This window comes from Sceloporus occidentalis, unplaced genomic scaffold, assembly GCF_023333645.1.
Source record: "Sceloporus occidentalis isolate IW3139 unplaced genomic scaffold, rSceOcc1.0.p SCAF_3, whole genome shotgun sequence".
Taxonomy (NCBI): Eukaryota; Metazoa; Chordata; class Lepidosauria; order Squamata; family Phrynosomatidae; genus Sceloporus; species Sceloporus occidentalis.
Genome location: NW_028316983.1, coordinates 212,485,138 through 212,502,531, shown reverse-complemented (window position 1 = coordinate 212,502,531; position 17,394 = coordinate 212,485,138). Strand labels below are relative to the sequence as shown.

The 17,394-nt window shown below is 39.9% G+C and overlaps 1 protein-coding gene across 1 annotated transcript; it reads left to right on the top strand.

Annotated features, from left to right (window-relative positions):
* The first annotated feature begins 8,560 nt into the window (after window positions 1–8,560).
* On the top strand, window positions 8,561–16,283 carry LOC149317448 (myelin P2 protein-like). Its single transcript, XM_089518912.1, has 4 exons — window positions 8,561–8,693; window positions 11,537–11,709; window positions 13,564–13,665; window positions 16,069–16,283. Exons 1-4 carry the CDS (start codon window positions 8,621–8,623, stop codon window positions 16,117–16,119), a joined length of 399 nt encoding a protein of 132 aa, XP_089375038.1. The 5' UTR covers window positions 8,561–8,620; the 3' UTR covers window positions 16,120–16,283.
* Window positions 16,284–17,394: the final 1,111 nt, after the last annotated feature.

The following is a 17,394-nucleotide window of genomic DNA, read 5'->3' as shown; positions in this document are numbered from 1 at the left end:
GCCATAGCTATCAAAATATATGTGAAATAATACTACCTAGATCAAAACAAACTATGATTGCACCAATCCATGATTTCTTGCCTTAGAAAAAAGATGTGAATAGATCGAAGAACACTTTTTGAGAAAAAACAAGTCAAAACACTATTGTTATTAGCATTATCACCCTGATCCCACTTTTTTCTCTGTCCAGGACTCAAAGCAGTTAACAAAAGTTAAAACAGATAGCTAAAAAAAAATTCACATCAAACTATTATTAAACTATCAATAGAATTAAAAACAGTCAAAAGCATGGCTATTAAAAAGAAAAACAACAAATATAAAAGCACTGCAGCACATTATGAAAGGCTGTTTCCCTCTGAGCAATTAGCTCTCAAAAAAGTTTTCAGCTTTCTGCAGAAAGATAGCAAGTGGGATGTCAGTCTAATCTCTAGGAAGGAAGTTCTAGGCCCTAGGGGCAGCCACTGAGAAGGTCCCAACCAAAGGTACCTATGACGGAGAAGGGCTTCCTCTGAAGACTGCTAAACTCAGGCAGACTTATATAGAAGAATACAGTACTTCAGATAACCTGGGCCTGAGTTGTATAGGGCTTTATAGGTTACAGTCACAGCTTTGAATTAGACCTGGAAGTGAGCAGAGCTGCAGTAGTAAGGGAGTTATATGGTCCCCAGTTAACAGTTTGATTTGGAACCGGCTGAAAGACACACATTTGTTTTGGTTTGTTATGAAACTGCCTTGAGTCCTGTGTTAAATACACACACACACAGCACACACAGCACACACACACACACACAGAGAGAGAGAGAGAGAGAGAGAGAGGCCCCATGTCATGTTGCAGTAATTAAAGTGGGATGTAACTAGGGTTCCCATATCCCGCCTGGGGCGGGACTTTCCCGATTTGGGGTGGGTCCGCACAGTCCCACCCCGGTTTGGCCCAGCCCCCAGGACTCCCCCCCCAGTGAGTCCTGCAGGCTTGGCTGGGGCTTGGAGGACGGCTGTCTTCCAAGCCCCAGCCATGCCCTGGGGGCTCCTCTGCGATCGCAGAGTCCTGCAGGCTTGGGTGGGGCTTGGAGGACGGCTGTCTTCCAAGCCCCAGCCATGTCCTGGGGGCTCCTTCGCGATCGCGGAGTCCTCCAGGCTTGGCTGTGGCTTGGAGGACGGCTGAAGCCAAGCCCCAAACCTCTGCCTGGCTGCCTCCGTCTCTGGGGGGGGGGGAATCCCGGGGGTGGGGGCAAAACGGCGACGGAGGCAGCCAGGCAGGGGTTTGGGGCTTGGCTTCAGCGAGGCCCCATTCCCTTGCCTGGCTTCCTCCGTTGGCGACGGAGGCAGCCAGGCAGGGGAAAGAGCCTTTCCTCTTTCTCCTCCTCCTCTTCTTCTGCCTCCTTTTCTTCCTCCCCTTCTTCCTCCTCCTCTTCTTCTTCTTTCTTCTCCTCTTCCTCCCCTTCTTCTTCATCTTTTTCCTCCTCTTATTCTTCCTCCTCTCCTCCTCCTCCTCCTCCTCTTCTTCCTCCCCTTCTTCCTCTTCCTTCTTCCTCCCTTTCCTCCTCTTCTTCATCTTCTTTCTCCTCCTCTTCTTCTCCATCTCTTCTTCTCCTCCTCCCCTTCTTCCTCCCCTTCTTCCTCTTCCTTCTTCCTCCTTTTCCTCCTCTTCTTCATCTTCTTTCTCCTCCTCTTCTTCTCCATCTCTTCTTCTCCTCCTCCTCTTCCTCCCCTTCTTCCTCCTCCTCTTCTTCTTCTCCTCTTCCTCCTCCTCTGCCTTTTCCAGTCTTCCTCCTCTTCAATGCCCAAATATGCTGTTTGGAATGGGGGGGGGGGGAGGTTAGCCAGAAATGGAAGTACATTTCTGCCATCTGTCTAGGAACAATGCCAAAATGTCCTCCATTTTGATCATGCCTAAGAAACATGCATTTATATTAACATTTTTTAAAAAATCATCAATTTTTTTGCATGTCCTCCATTTTTTTATAAAAATGTGTCCTACATGTGAAAATTTTGTCCTACTTTTGTCCTACATTTGTCCCAGTTTGGAGGTCCAGAATTATGGCAACCCTAGATGTAACTAACGTCTGTACATCCTATATAGGAGTAAATTGGGTAAATGTAAATGAAGCAAATGTAATGTATAACACGGAGAAAAGCGTGGATAGCTTCTGTATATTGGGGGAATGAGTGAGATTAACCAATTTGTGCCACTGGAGCAAAAGATGCAGGGTCCCTAAATGACTAGAATGTCCATGCTGCTGTGTATAGATTTCTTGTGCACTGGTGCTGTCAAAAGAAATGATCATGAGAAAGGGAGGGGGTTGTATCTATCTCTTTCTTGACCATTTCAGGAATTGGTAGTATTTATTGCCCAACCTGGCCTCATTTTCCAGCTGTCAAGAAAAGATGGGTGATACCTGGTAGTACATGAAGAAATAGGTAGAGCTTTGTGTTCCTACTGCAGTGATAGAATTTTGGAGACAAAGGGAAAATTTTATGGGGGGGATAGAATTCCTAATTGGGGGCAATACCCCCATTTCTTCCCCCATAATGACATCATTGATTCCAAGCCCCTATTCACTTTCATACTGCCTTATTAAACTCCCAGCAATGAGATGTTTTGTTCGTTGAACTATTTTGAATATTCTAGTGGTTACAGAAGTTTCTCTTTGTCAGGTCTGTTCTTGAAAAAAGCTCAGCTACTTGGTGAATGAAAGAATGCTCAAGATTTCAAAATATCCCACCCTGATAACAGATGTAGCCAAGTTACACCTATAGCAAAGCTTAGAAAATATACTTTTTAGAGCCACAAGTCCCATGCGATTGGCTGGGGGATCCTGGATGAGACAGGGGAACTTACTTTTATAACCTCTCTCTCTAGTATGGGATGGGAATTGTGTGACATGAATGTCCAACATAGTGCTCAGATGAATTAAGATCTGTTTGTTCTGGATTTAACCAGTCTTTCTCACTGACTGAGTGCTGTCATTTTCATTGATCTACTAGATCAAGGCATGTCAAAAGTGCAGACCTCGAAAGGTTATTGGATTGTAATTCCCAGCATTCTGGGATTTGCAATCTAACAACATCTATACAATCACACCTCAGTTGCTTCTATATTTAAAGGTACATGGAAAATGTTGAAGCCAATGAGTATTTTAAACTAGGATTCCTCAATCTGGTACCCCCTCAGATGTTTTGGACTAAAAGTTCCAACATTCAAGATCCGCGCCCATGCTGACAGGCAGACGGAGGTTAAATATTTAGGGTACCAACTTGAAAGGGTGTTTAGACACTCAAGAAGCCTTGAAGAGTAAACATTAGCAACAATACACTCTCAAGGTCCCCTACTCAGTGGGTTACTCAACAAAAGCAACAAAAGAACAAAGAAAAGAGAATAACATTTTAAGGTGAGCTGTTCCTATTTTCACTAAATGGGGTGTGTGTGTTGCATTTCAATAAAATAGCTTGTGAAATAAGATTATACTAGTAATTTTTAAAATGTACAGCTATATTCTGCTGCTAGTCTTATTTTATTCCTGAAACAGTCTGGAATAGTTCACGCTTTCCCCCCCTTAAAAGTGGAGGGGGGTTTACTGGATTACTCCAGGAAATACCAGAATTTATTTGTTAATATTTGTTTCAGGCATCCAGGCATGTCTTATGGCTTTTAAAAGTAATCCTTGCTATCAGACTTAGATACTATGGCGCATGGAATGTAACTTTACCACTGTTTGAGTCTCCAAAAGGAGTTGATAAGAGCTGCCTATTGAATGCCTAAGGCTCTAATCCTACGAGTACCTCTTAGGTCAGTGGGGCTTATTAATGAGTTATCATATGTATATGACTGTGCTTTTAGCAGCCTTTGGTTTAGTGGCAGTGGGTACCACACCTATTGGCCATGGGGCACTGCCCAAAAAGCTTAAATTTGCCACCACTGTAACATCCAAAAAGTATGCTGCTTTTTTTTTTTTTAATTTGCTGGCTTGTCAATCCAGGGGTGTAGCTATGACAGAAGACAAAGTGTCTCTCCAAATAAGAATTCTGCCCTTCTCTAAACTTTCCTTCAGTCCTCAATTTTTTGTCACTGGAGGAAATGAGATACTGAAAATTGTTCATAGCCAGACCTCTTACATTTGCTTGGTTCTCATTCCTCTGGTAACCTTTGTCTGCCCCTTTTCTTAGAATGTCTAAATTTATTTCTTAAATGCTTAACTGAAGTTTTCAGTTGCAGTAATGCTAGAAATTTGAAACTGAAGGAAAAGGAAAGGAAAATTAGAGAACTAGAGAAAATTTTCATTTAGAGTGTAGAATTCTTATTGGGAGGGGATGCGTCACTTTGGGGCTGAGCACACTGGCCATAAAGGCTGACCTGGTACTGGAGTCAGGGCGCAGAATCCACATAACGCACAGCCCAACTCTGCCCCCAGGGAGGTGTGACACTGCGTGCCACTCCACATGGTTTGCGGCATCATGGCGCTCGTCTGGTTCTGCATCCCCATGACGCAGCACCAAAGGAGCACCTTAAAGTCCTTTCCACTTTTTGAGGCTCCTTTTTGTGCCCTGGAAAGGCTAGATTGGGGCCACGGCATGAAGTTGCTGCGGCCCCAATCTGGTGCAGCTGGAGGCAGCTCCAGGCCACCCCTTAGGGGCGGTCTGCAAGTCTCTAACTCTCTCCCAGCTAGTAGCTACACCTTTGCAAGTCACCAAAGTTTAGCCACGTAGTTCCAAATGGGAACAAAAACACACATTCTCTTTTCTAATGAGCACTTCTGTAAAACAAATTGCACGGGGAGCACACATGTCATTTTGAAAGTGAATATGTTCATTTTGAACGGGAACAGGTGGCCACAGTTGCTACACTACAAATTCTGACAACATGGTAATGACAGGGGATGGTTGTAGCCTCCAGTGGGATTGGGTATAGTGATATACACTTGAAATTGTCCAATTCTTCCTTAGCTGGTGAAGGACAAAGCTGTAACTCTCCCCAGACTCTTGTTATTTTTGCTTGGGGTTTTCATCTGTAAAGGTAAGAGAAAAAATTGAATTAGCATGTCCAGTGTAGCTTTTTGTACTAATGTTACTTATAAAATATAATTCCAGTGTATCACTGGATGTAATGGCAATAGCTGCGACATAAACAGCTAGCAAAAATAAAATTGTACCTTCCCATTACAATATTATATGCACAACCTAATTGTATTTACATGTACATAGTTTCACATGGTTAAAGTGAACATTTGGTAAGATATGATGTTTTTTAAGAAATTTGACAAACAATTTAAAATTTTATTTTAAAAAATTAAATTACTAATTTATTTATTTTTTTAAAGAAAAAAACTGGGACCTCTCCTTTCTCTGTCACTGAGCCTCACCCCACTCACTCCATCTCTCTGCTGAGCTCCAGCATTTTAAAGGGACACTGGCAAACATCACAGCCTGTTTCTGCCAAAAGATAGACATTTGGGGAGCAGTGGTGCCACCTCACCTTAAGGTATCACCTGGTGCATTCTGCATACCCCGCACCTCTCTAGTGACATCCCTGATGTAGATGGATATAAGCCTCAGACGCGTCTGAGTTTTTGCATGTAGGTAGCAAAGCCTTGCCTAATCTTCTTCCTTCAATACATCTGCCCTGCTGAATTACCTGAAATGCATGTGGGGTCAAAAGATCTTCGGCTCCTCTGACAAGTATATTGCTCTCATAAATGCAACTCTGATAATCATCTACTTGCCCTTACATTACTCAAAGTAGCAAATGACTGTGTTGCACTGGAAATTTGCCCCCGCGAGCAAGAGCCATCACTTCTTTAACCAGCTTCAAAATGGAGTTGAAGACCATCCTGTTCAGGGAAGCGTTCCCAGGCATTGCATAATTGTCACTTGCTATTTGATGTTCTTTTGTTGCCTGTTTTATTGAATCATTTCCTGTATTGCCTTGTACTTTATATGTATTATGCTACTAGAGAGGTCCCTTCCCCACCCGCACTCCCTTCTCCTTTTGTGTCATGTCTTTTTAGATTGTAAGCCTGAGGGCAGGGAACCATCCAATTAAAAAGATTGTATGTACAGCGCTGTGTAAATTTACAGCGCTTTATAAATAAAGGTTAATAATAATAATAATAATAATAATAATAATGTTGAAGGCTTTCACGGCCGGCATCCATAGTTTTTTGTAGGTTTTTCGGGCTATGTGGCCATGTTCTAGCAGAGTTTTTTTCTGACGTTTCTCTGGTTTGAGACCACTTTACCTGCCTCGGCTCAATGCTGTGGAATTCTGGGAATGGTGGTTTGTTCCAGCACAACAGCAGAATGGCAGTTAAACCCCTGTAAAGCTCTCTGACCAAGGTGACCATGACCAATGCCCTCGCCCCAAAATATAGGGCACTCAAGCAAAAAAATGTAGGACATGACCAAAAATAAAAGCTAAAAACACCCATGTAATTATAAATTCTTGCTTCTTAGCCATGATCCAAATGGAGGACATTTTGAAATTTGATAGAAGAGGACATGTCCTGGAAAAGGAGGAGGATGTCTGGTCACCTTGTCTCTGGTCCAAAATACACTGCAGAAATAAAACATAGCTGGACTGAAATGCCCAGAGTTCCTCACATTCTGCTCTTGACAGCTCCAAACTGTGATTTTCACAGAACTGCTACTTTTTCAATGACTGTGATTCATTCTGTTCTTGAGCTCCAAACTGTGATTTTCACAGAACTGCTACTTTTTCAATGACTGTGATTCATTCTGTTCTTGAGCTCCAAACTGTGATTTTCACAGAACTGCTACTTTTTCAGTGACTGTGATTCATTCTGTTCTTGAGTTCCAAACTGTGATTTTCACAGAACTGCTACTTTTTCACAGATCACTGCTGGAACTCTGACTGACTGTTATAGCTATATAAATAATCAGTGTCTTAAAATTAATAAAACACAGAAATTTAGGAGTCCTATTTGGAAGTTTTTTTCTCCAAAAAGTGACAATATTGCAGAATGCAATTTATGTAAAAACAAGCTATATTTCAAGACATCTACTTCCAACCTAAAGAAACATATGAAGAGCAAACATCCAACTGTTTGTATTGATGATATCTCTTCAAAAACTATTTTGAATTCTTCTGATATTGTGGTAAGAAAAATTGCATTGGTTTACTACTAAGGGCATAACCAGGGAGGTCCAACGGGTCCGAACCCCTCAAAATTTGTCAATTATTTTTATATTATTTAAATAACATAAAAACATATTTTAATATTATACAAATTAATTAACAAATAAAAAATACAGTAGTGGCCAGGTCACAGGAACCACTGAAATAACAGAAAATCACTGATTCAATCCTGGATCAGTAGCAACAGTATCACTAGTGTACAGATCACAGAAATCACAGAAAATCACAGTTTTGAATCACAGATACTTTAAAAATCACAGTAACAGTTTTCATTGATATCAGTAAATCACAGTTATTCCATTCTGGAGAGGCGGCTCTAGGCTCCCCCCCCCCTCACACACACTGCCTCACTGCTGGTCCTAGGCGCCCCCTGGGAAAGGGTCTTACGACCCCCAAAGCGGTCCCGACCCACAGGTTGGGAACCACTGACCTATATGTTGATGGTGCCTAGCACTTCCTCCCAACCCCAGAATACTTTCTTTTTCATCCTGAATGATCTCCAGGTCTGTCTCTAAATTGCTATTTGGATGCTTCATCATCTTCTCTAGCTTCAACATGTATAGTACCAAAATTCAGGTCTTTAGTCCAAGACATCTTCTCTTAGTACACATTTCTTATCCATTTACAGCAGGGACAGGGGGTGTATGGCTCTCCAAATGGTGTTGTACTGTAATTCCCATTAGACCTTGTCAGCCTAGGCAACAGGGATGATGGGAGATGCAGTCCAACAATTGAAGAGCTATTCCAGATATTCATTTCTTATTTCCTTCAATGAGTTTGTTTCTCTTATTTCCTTCAAATCTTATTTCATTCAATTCAAATCTCCCACTTCTTTCATTTTTTGTCCCTTTGGCATATCCACCCAAGCTTAATGACCTACTGGAGGGGTGAGCAATCCATAGGCAGTATGTCAAGCCAACAGCTGCCAGTGACTCCAGTGCAATTCAAGCTATAGCACACTGTGAATTCATGTTCCCAATCCTGATTTTGACCAGAGCTCCCAATGCCCACCCTTTCTCTTTATATTCCTCCTAGCCAGATCATTTCCCTTTCCCTTCTGAACACAAGGCCTTTACTCTTCCCTTGAAATCATCCCATCTCATCCTCATAAGACCCTCCTGAAAACCCGATATTGTTTTACACAGTGGCATTGTGTACCAGACCATTCTTCCAGCATAATAGCAGCACGCTCCCTGCATCAGCTGCCCAACTGTTCTGACTTTATGTCATAGTGGAGGAGTTGGTGGCTGGCAAATGTGGCTAGCCTTGGTACTAAGATGAATGGCTCGGGACAAGGTACCCATTGTTTGGCTTCTGACGTTGCCCCTCTGCATTGGGTGGCCCCGAGTGCTACACATCCTGGGCCTCTTTTTAAAAGATGGGGGCTGTCCAGAACCCTCTGCCTCTGCCTGAAAATTGTTCTTGCCACAGCCATTCTCCCAGGAGACACTACTTAGCAAAACCCATACAATGTGCAAGAAATTTGTTGGAACCTGGAAACTTGTCTCTAGTGAAAACTTTGATGATTACATGAAAGAACTGGGTGAGACTTGGTTTGATTTGATTGGGAAATTTCTTTTCATTACTCTGCTATTCATTCATTTCTTCTGGTAGCCTTTAGCTCTTATTGTTAAACCTTTAATCTAAGCATCTTGAAATGAAGATTATAGACATTAGATGAATTCATTTCTCTTCTTTTACAAACCATGCTCAGAGTTTTCCTTTGCTTTCCTTTTGTTTTGAATGAATAATTGTTTTGTTCTGTGTTTTGCATAACATGATTCCCCCCCGCCCCTGAAAATGGTCCTGGCACTTTTTAATTCAAATGAATTTACTTCTACAGTAATACTGTATCGTGTATTCTTTAGTATATTCTTTGTTTGAATGCTAATTTAGAGGATTATTATTATTATTATTATTATTATTATTATTATTACCTCAGGATAGCCGTCTAATTCTCTGTAATGCTCTATGGATACTCTTGGTGCTATATAGAAATAATTGGTTGGATTTAGGCTTAGCCATGCTTGCTACACTTACTATAAAAATATGTTTTCTGTACATAACTTCTTGAACATTCAAAATACGGCAACTATATTTGTGTCAACAACTGCTTGAATATGGTAAATGAACTTAACTATTAACACAGTTGAGGATAGAAAATAATTCCTGTCAGTTATTCACCATGGTGTTAGCCATATTTTCATGTTATATTTCAAACTGGTTTAATGCCTTGCTTTCAATATAAGACCCAAGGTGGCTTACAATATAGGTTAAAACAAAATATAACTAAAACAATGTATAGTACAAAAGTCCAGAAAAGCATTAAATAATTCTATTAAAACATTAATATATTTTGAAACACATTTAAAAGATAATCCATTGGGAGAGGTGAGATACAAACGGATCCGTTGGGAGAGACGGGGTACAAATTTAATATTTTTTATTTTATTTTTTATTATAATAAAGAAAATAAATATAGTACATCTCCATTTGAAGAACCTTTTAATAACCAGTTAAAAGTCAAAGCCATCTCTAAATAAAAAGATTTTTAAAGTAATACGTATGTGTGAAGATTTACTGAAATGTAAAAGGAAGGTTTGCATACACCACAGCCTACTTTATCTACAAGAACCCTGGTTGAGTTTGTTGTCAGAGCATGATATTCTTGGGGGAAAATATTCTCAGATTGCATTTAATCCATAGGAATGTATCTGCTCTTCTCTTTGTTGTTATGTGCCTTCAAGCCAACACTGCTTTCTGCAATCCCTGTTGTAGGGTTTCCTTGGCAAGATTTATTAATTTATTAAACTATTTTATCACCCACCCTATATCAAAAGATCTTAGGGGAGTGTGTGGGTAAAATCAATACTAACAGGTTAAAGAAATTTTAAACAATGCAAATAATGTAAATCTTAAATACATTTAGGGGAGGTTTGAGATTGCCTTCCTCTAAGGCTGAGACTTGCCCAACATCACCCAGTATGTTTCCATGGTTAAACAGGGGGTGTATCCACACTACAGAATTAGAAGTGTTTGATACTGTTTTATCTGCCAGTGTTGCATCTTGTGAAAACCCAGGACTGGTAGTCTGAGGAAGTACTTAGAATTCTCTGCCAGAGAGCTTTAAATGTTGTATTTCAAGGAAATTACTAAGGATTATAAGTATCTCTCCAAACTATCAAGCTTAGAATTCTGTATGTTTACATCATGGCAGTTAAACTGATAATAAACTGTTATAACTGTGCAATGTGGATACACCTCTGGTCTCCCAGAACAAACCATTACACTACACTGGCTCTCTGCCTACATGAGAATTTTTGGGGAAGGCAATATTAGATGATAATAATATGACTCTCATTTTGCTTTCACCAAGTGAAGGCTATATCATGAAGTGATAGCTTCAGACTATGAAATCAAACACCACTGAGAGTGTATCCACACTGCAAAAATAAAGTAGTTTGACACCACTTCAACTTCCATGACTCTATCCTACAGAATCCTGAAATTTGTAATTTGGTGAGGCTCCAGAACTCTCTGATAGATCAGGCTGAATACCTTTCCAAACTACAAATCATAGGATTTCACAACAGTTACAGTGGGATCAAATGGCTTTATTTTTTCAGTGTGGCATATCTCTTAGAGAAGCTTCACGCCACTTGATACCACTTCAGATGCAGTACCTTTCAAATGCATGATGACCAGCTCCACCATGAGGAAGGTGATTGCTTCAGGCAACAGATTCTGGTTTAGTAGCAATGCTGTTGCTCCTGAACTCCACACCTTTCCCTTCTATAACACAACTTGTACTGGGCTGCTTAACCTGGTCCTAGGCTGAAGCTTCAGCTGTATTAGAGAACATTTTGCCCTCACCAGTGTTGTAGTGTTAGCCATGGACAGCTTTCATATATGAAATGAATCAGGGACAAAGCCATCTTCTTCCTCTCAACCAGTAGATTATTCCACAACTTTTCGGTAAAGTTAATCCAGTCATTCAGCTATGAGATTTCATGTACTGGGTTCTCAAAATAATGCTGGGTACATACAGGCTTTGGGTATATATGGAAACTATAACACCATGTAAAAGCAATTCCTTTCATATTTTTCAAGCCTCTATAGTATATGTCATGGTGACTTTCCTGATTCATAGGAGTTTACATTTCTTTTCCAGACAATTTGACAACACCTAATATTCTGCTTGTTAAAATATAGTTTTATAGGGATGTTGGTGTTTTATAGCTCATTGATCTCCTTAATTGTATATCAAAATTATTCTCTCTCTTTTTCTGTTTTTCTGAGATATTTTTAGTGTCATGGATTTTACAGTGTAATAGGAGCTTTCTTGCCAAATGGAGTATAATGTTGTTTTCCATGTCACCCATGTAGGAGTGGGGTTGGCCACCAGGAAACTTGGCAGTTTGGCCAAACCCAAAGTCATCATCAGTGTGAAGGGGGATGAGATCACAATCAGAACTGAAAGCACCTTCAAAAACACACAGATCACTTTTAAACTGGGCCAGGAATTTCAAGAAACCACAGCTGATGACAGGAAAACCAAGGTAACAGTCAGTCTCTTTCACTAGGCTTGTTATTGTTGACTCGAGCAGCAAGAGTTATTTTGTCCTTTAAACAGCACCATAAGGTTTCACATAAATAGTTACAGCCAAGCAAACTTGATATGTGGGATACAGCTGATTTAGGTCCTGCTAATATGAAGCTGGCCAGTTGTCCAGAATTATTATTTCAGATCCTTGGGGTGTCGGTGGGGTAAGAGATTCTCAGCCAGATGTTGGATATATTCAAGATAAATGATGAAGGGAAGAATGCAGTCTATTTTGAAATCCATTGTTTTAGTATCATTTTAATATTTTATTTACAGCGCTGTGCAAATCTACAGCACTATATAAATAATAATAATAATAATAATAATAATAATAATATTTCCATGAGAGTTGTAGAGTTTCCAAATCTTGGCACTTGGACCCCTCTTGTTTTCAGGGTGAGGTTGTGAATCTCAGCGTGAGGTACTGACTTGAAAAGTCTGTGTAAATATGTTTTCCTCATTGCTTAAACCGGTTTTTGTTTGTTTGTTTGTTTGTTTTTTAATTGAACCCTGTGCATTTTGCTTGATATACTTAAAGACATCACCATAGACAGAGGCTATTCCTTGTAATATCACAATTGTAACATCACCAAGACCTGCTCCCTGACATTATGAAATTCATCCCTAGAGTCTCATCAAATCTCAGGGTCTAGAATAGTCCTGATTCAGCAAGCCTAGCTATATCATCAGCCCAGAACCAGCAATTACCTCAGTCTGAAGCAGATTTTGGAAAGGTTATAATGCCATAGTGCATCAGTGAAATAGCACTTTTACACTATAACTCTATTATTCTTTTAAAAAAAAAAAAGTTTAAAATGCAAAAAGAAGACAGTCCTACAAACTACAGGATCACCTCAAACAACAGCAATTGGTAAAACCCAGAAAAATGCAGAATTATATTATGAGAATTCACATTTCTTGAGACCAGTCTGAAAGAGCTCTGACCATACTTTTCACAGCATCTTTAATATGTTGTGCTAAATAAAGCATATTGGCCAATAAAGGTATCACTGGTTTGTGGATTTTGGATGTTATGGTTCTTTGCTACGTGGCCAACACGGCTACCCCTGGAAATGTTTTCAGCACATTTAGTATAAAAACAAAAACCCTCCAAAATCCCCTGGTTGGAGGGTGATTAAAACCCTGAACAGGAGTGTTGTCATGGAAGTGAAGATAAACTGAAACATTATGTTACAGGTCTGTTTATATATGTGTGTGTATAAAATTGTTTGAAAGCATAATTTATGCAACTTTTCTTGGTGACTAATGTCTCCCTACATATATTTTATTTTCAATTATGAGCATTTAGCATTTGCATTTTAAAATATGTGTAATATGGTGTGCCTACCTTGTTGTTGTTTTTTTTTTGTTTTTTGTTTTTTGCAAAATGCCCATAAGCCTCACCAAAGAGCAAATGTTCAAAGTATACATTTTCTCACAAGAAATCTCAGGACATGCAGTGATACTATTTTAGTTGAGAATGTTAGTTGGCAAGACAGATACATTTTCCCTTCCTCTCTCATCTTTGTGTATGTATTTGAAGCTGCAACTATGTTGAAACTAAGCAGGTATCATCTGTAGGTTTCCCTGTGGGAAGGATTACCTGGAGCCTGTATATAAGCAGAATTAGAAACAGAATCAATGAATATTTCCAAATAACTTTCTCAGGATGAGTAATCACACATAGGGAAGTAGGTGACTGCCCCACCCACCCTGCCGTTCCCAACAGCACACCAGTTTGGCCTGTTCCTTTATTGTGCAAAGATCTATGTCTAAATAGTACCATTTCATATATTCTTTGGTTCTGCAGACTGTCATAACTTTAGAAAGAGGTGCCCTCATACAAGTGCAGAAGTGGAATGGTAAGGAATCAACAATACGGAGGAAAATTGTTGATGGGAAAATGGTGGCGGTAAGTTACTTTTTTTAAAAAAAAACAACCACATTGAGTATGATCCATTCTACCTTTAATTTTTTTCAAGTCCCACTGCTGCTTTGGGACCCATACTGAGAGAAAAGCAGGCTATAAATCAAATAAATAAAGAAATAATACAGCTATATGTTTAACTCTCTTCTGGTGTAAATAATTGGACTAAAAACTTTGAAACATCATTTCCAGTCAAAGTTACAGTATATATTTTGGAAGGGTAAACCTCAAAAACCTGCTGAAAATACATTTCATATTATTAAATAATAAAATTTGAAAGCTTGGAGGAAGTGCATTTAAATGTTGTTCTTGTGTGCCTTCAAGTAATTTCAGACTTATGGTGATCCTAAAATGAACCTATCATGGGTGTTTCTTGGCAAGAGTTGTTTGGAGGAGGTTTGCCATTGCCTTCCCCTGATGCAGAAAGCATGCGATTTGCCCAAAGTTACCCAGTGGGTTTCACGGCTGAGGTGGGATTTGAATCCTGACCTCCAAAGTCATAGTCCAACACTCAAACCACTGTGCCACACTGGCTCCTAAATATGGTTTATGGGTGGTTAGTGCTTATGAATACCATTATGGTGAGAACTAGGCTTTCTGGAGGCAATGGAAGAAGCAAAGATACCTAGCTAAGCACTATATTTCTAGAAGTCCAAAAGTGTTGTAGCTTGGCTCTTTGCTATTCTACCTAACAGGTTCAGAGGGAACACTTGTGTGCCATCAAACTAAGACCAGTTGGACTCAGGACACTGGTCTACTGTCCTCATCTGGAAGAAGCACTGAAATGTGTACCTGGAAACATTTTGCACAGCAGTGAAATAAAATCTGCTGTAGTACACATAGGTTTCTGTCCAGTTGTCAGTATGGGCTTTAATCAAGAACAAGGTTGTTTCTTAAAATAAATATATGCCAAAAAAAAAAAAAAAAGATTAAGAATCAGAAAATTTAAAGGCTATTGTTTCTTTTCAGTCCTTTTACCTTATATCACTAGTATATTATTGGAACCCACTATCTAACTGCTTCATTGTGGCCAAGGAGGATAAATACATTAAGAAATGGGTAGAACCAATTATCTTATTGCAGGCAGTGTCAATTGCATTTAGTACTCCTGCCAGTACTCCAGTACTGCCATCTCAAAAGTACTGCTTTTCATCACCAAAATTTGTAATGGTTTTAACCATTATATACCATTTGTCAGTTCTGGCTTAGTTAATAAGCACTCTCCTTTAGGCACCATCACACCTAAAGGAGAGTGCTTATGTATGTTTAGTCAATGAAGTTGGCTCTGTCGCATTCTGTAATGCACTGCATGTTCATGCAAAATAACACATGATGCCAGGAAGAAATATCTACTCGATACCAACCCTTTAGTTTCTTGTGAAGTAGGAAAGAAAGCTTAAAATAAACCCTGCCTGAGCATGGATTTCTGAAAGGAATAAAGTGTTATCACCTGAAACACATGCAGGACCCACACCAGAGCATCAGGTTTGAAAATAAAATATAAATAAAATAAAAATATACTTTTGGGAGAGATAAATACAAAAATACAAAAACTGGAAGTGGAAATGTTAGTGACAGTGCAAGTTGTTGCTGGTCGTGTTGATTTGTGCTATTGAAATAAAATAAAGATGACTGGCATTCTGTTGCAATTGTTATATTTATTTTTGTCCCACATTTTTTCCTAGGCAGCTTACAAAAGTTAAAACAAATATGTTGATATTTTGTACGCATATTAATTCTCTTAAATATGCAGTTGTACTTTTTTGGCCAAAGTGTAGTGTGTCCCTATCCAGTTCACAACTACATAGGGAAAATTCTGTAAGGGTAATTTTGAATAGTGCATAAGTGCACTTTCACTGGAACTACAGAAACTTCAAGCACATCCACAGCTCCCCACCTGATGGTATAGTACTGATATTCAGTCAGGGTGACCAGATGTCCTCCTTTCCCCATGCATGTCCTACATTCCAACCTTCTGCCCTGGAAGAATTTCACAATGTCCTCCATTTTGAGAATGACTAAGAAGCATGAATTCACATTTATATTAGTGCTTTTAGTTTTTAGTTTGTAATGTTCTACATTGTCTTGCTTGTCTTGCATTTTGCTGTGACTTGTCCTCTGTGATTATGAGATCTGGTCACCCTGTATTCAGCAGAAGGGAGGTGTAGTGAACCACTATTGTCAACTATGTGACAGTAGATTTAACATACAAGGATATCAGGGATCTCAACCACATGTATTTTCCAGTTATAGCTAGATTGTATCCCCTATCCCTATTTAACTATAATATCTCTATGGTTGATAATGGTGTACCATTTTAGTAGGCTTTGGAGAAGTGTAACAAATTATGTCCCAAATTATCTTCCCCTCCCCATTGTTATTACTTAGGAATGTGTCATGAAAGGTGTCACATGTACAAGAGTTTATGAGAAGATATGAAGAATCTCCATCCCTCAAGCAGACTGAAATCGAGTTTTTCAGATTGTTTCCATGGTGAAGAATGGGAAGCCATCCACCTGCTCATTTGTCTTGTTTCCTTTGAATGAGGAGCAACTAAACTATATAGAGAGATTTTAATAAACATGGTGTAAGCAATATGAAAATATGTGTGACTCAATAAATGTTTGCCAGTGAAAAATGTATCTCTATTATTTTAGATGTTAAATGTTTGGACAATAATAATAATAATAATAATAATAATAATAACAACAACAACAACAATAATAGGATTTATTTATATGCTGCCCAATCACTGGGAATCTGGGCGGCTTACAACAGAGGGGATAATAGACGGTTCCCTGCCCTCAGGCTTACAATCTAAAAGACACGACACAAAAGGAGAAGGGAATGGTGAGGGAGGGAGGGGATCAGGTCCAGCATTCTTCTCTCCCTCTGAGGTCTGGACCAAGGCAGATGGACTGGAGGGAGGGCTCTTCTTCTTCAGGCTAGCCCTGATGGAACTGGGCCTGCCTGGTCAACTCCCTCGCAGGCCAGAAGATGACAGTTATGGAGGGAGGAATCTCGTCTTCCAGGCTAGCCCTGATGGAGCTGGGCCTGCCTAGTCAACTCCCTCGCAGGCCGGAAGATGACAGTTATGGAGGGAGGAGTCTCTTCTTCCAGGCTAGCCCTGATGGAGCTGGGCCTGCCTGGTCAATTCCCTCGTGGGCCGGAAGATGACATTTATGGAAGGAGGAGTCTCTTCCTTCAGGCTAGCCCTGATGGAGCTGGGCCTGCCTAGTCAACTTTCTCATAGGCCAGAGGATGGCAGTTATGGAGGGAGGAGTCTCTTCCTTCAGGCTAGCCCTGATGGAGCTGGGCCTGCCTGGTCAACTTCCTCGCAGGCCAGAGGATGATTGTAATGGAGGGTGGAGTCTCTTCCTTCATGCTAGCCCTGATGGAGCTGGGCCTGCCTGGTCAACTCCCTCGCAGTCTTAATTTATTAATTTATGTGCTGTCTTAATTTATTAAATCTGCTCTCAATTGCTAAAATGCAGATTATATAGTTTACATGGCATGCGCTAAATTAGTATGCTTGGCTGCCATCCACAATGAAAGACACATTGTTATTGGAGGGGGGTGAATTTGAGAAGCACTCATATTCTACCATTATATCCTACCATTCTTTTATTCTAGCAAAAGCATTCTCCTGAATGACTCGAATGCTCTGAAAGACTCTTTCAATTATAAGTCATTTTTATTCCAGAACCCATCATT

Excerpts from the sequence above, each read along its gene's own strand:
- LOC149317448 (XM_089518912.1), top strand. The coding sequence starts at position 8,621 with ATGTGCAAGAAATTTGTTGGAACCTGGAAACTTGTCTCTAGTGAAAAC. Across the intron at positions 11,710-13,563 it reads CTGATGACAGGAAAACCAAG|ACTGTCATAACTTTAGAAAG; the intron begins GTAACAGTCAGT and ends TTGGTTCTGCAG. Across the intron at positions 13,666-16,068 it reads TTGATGGGAAAATGGTGGCG|GAATGTGTCATGAAAGGTGT; the intron begins GTAAGTTACTTT and ends GTTATTACTTAG.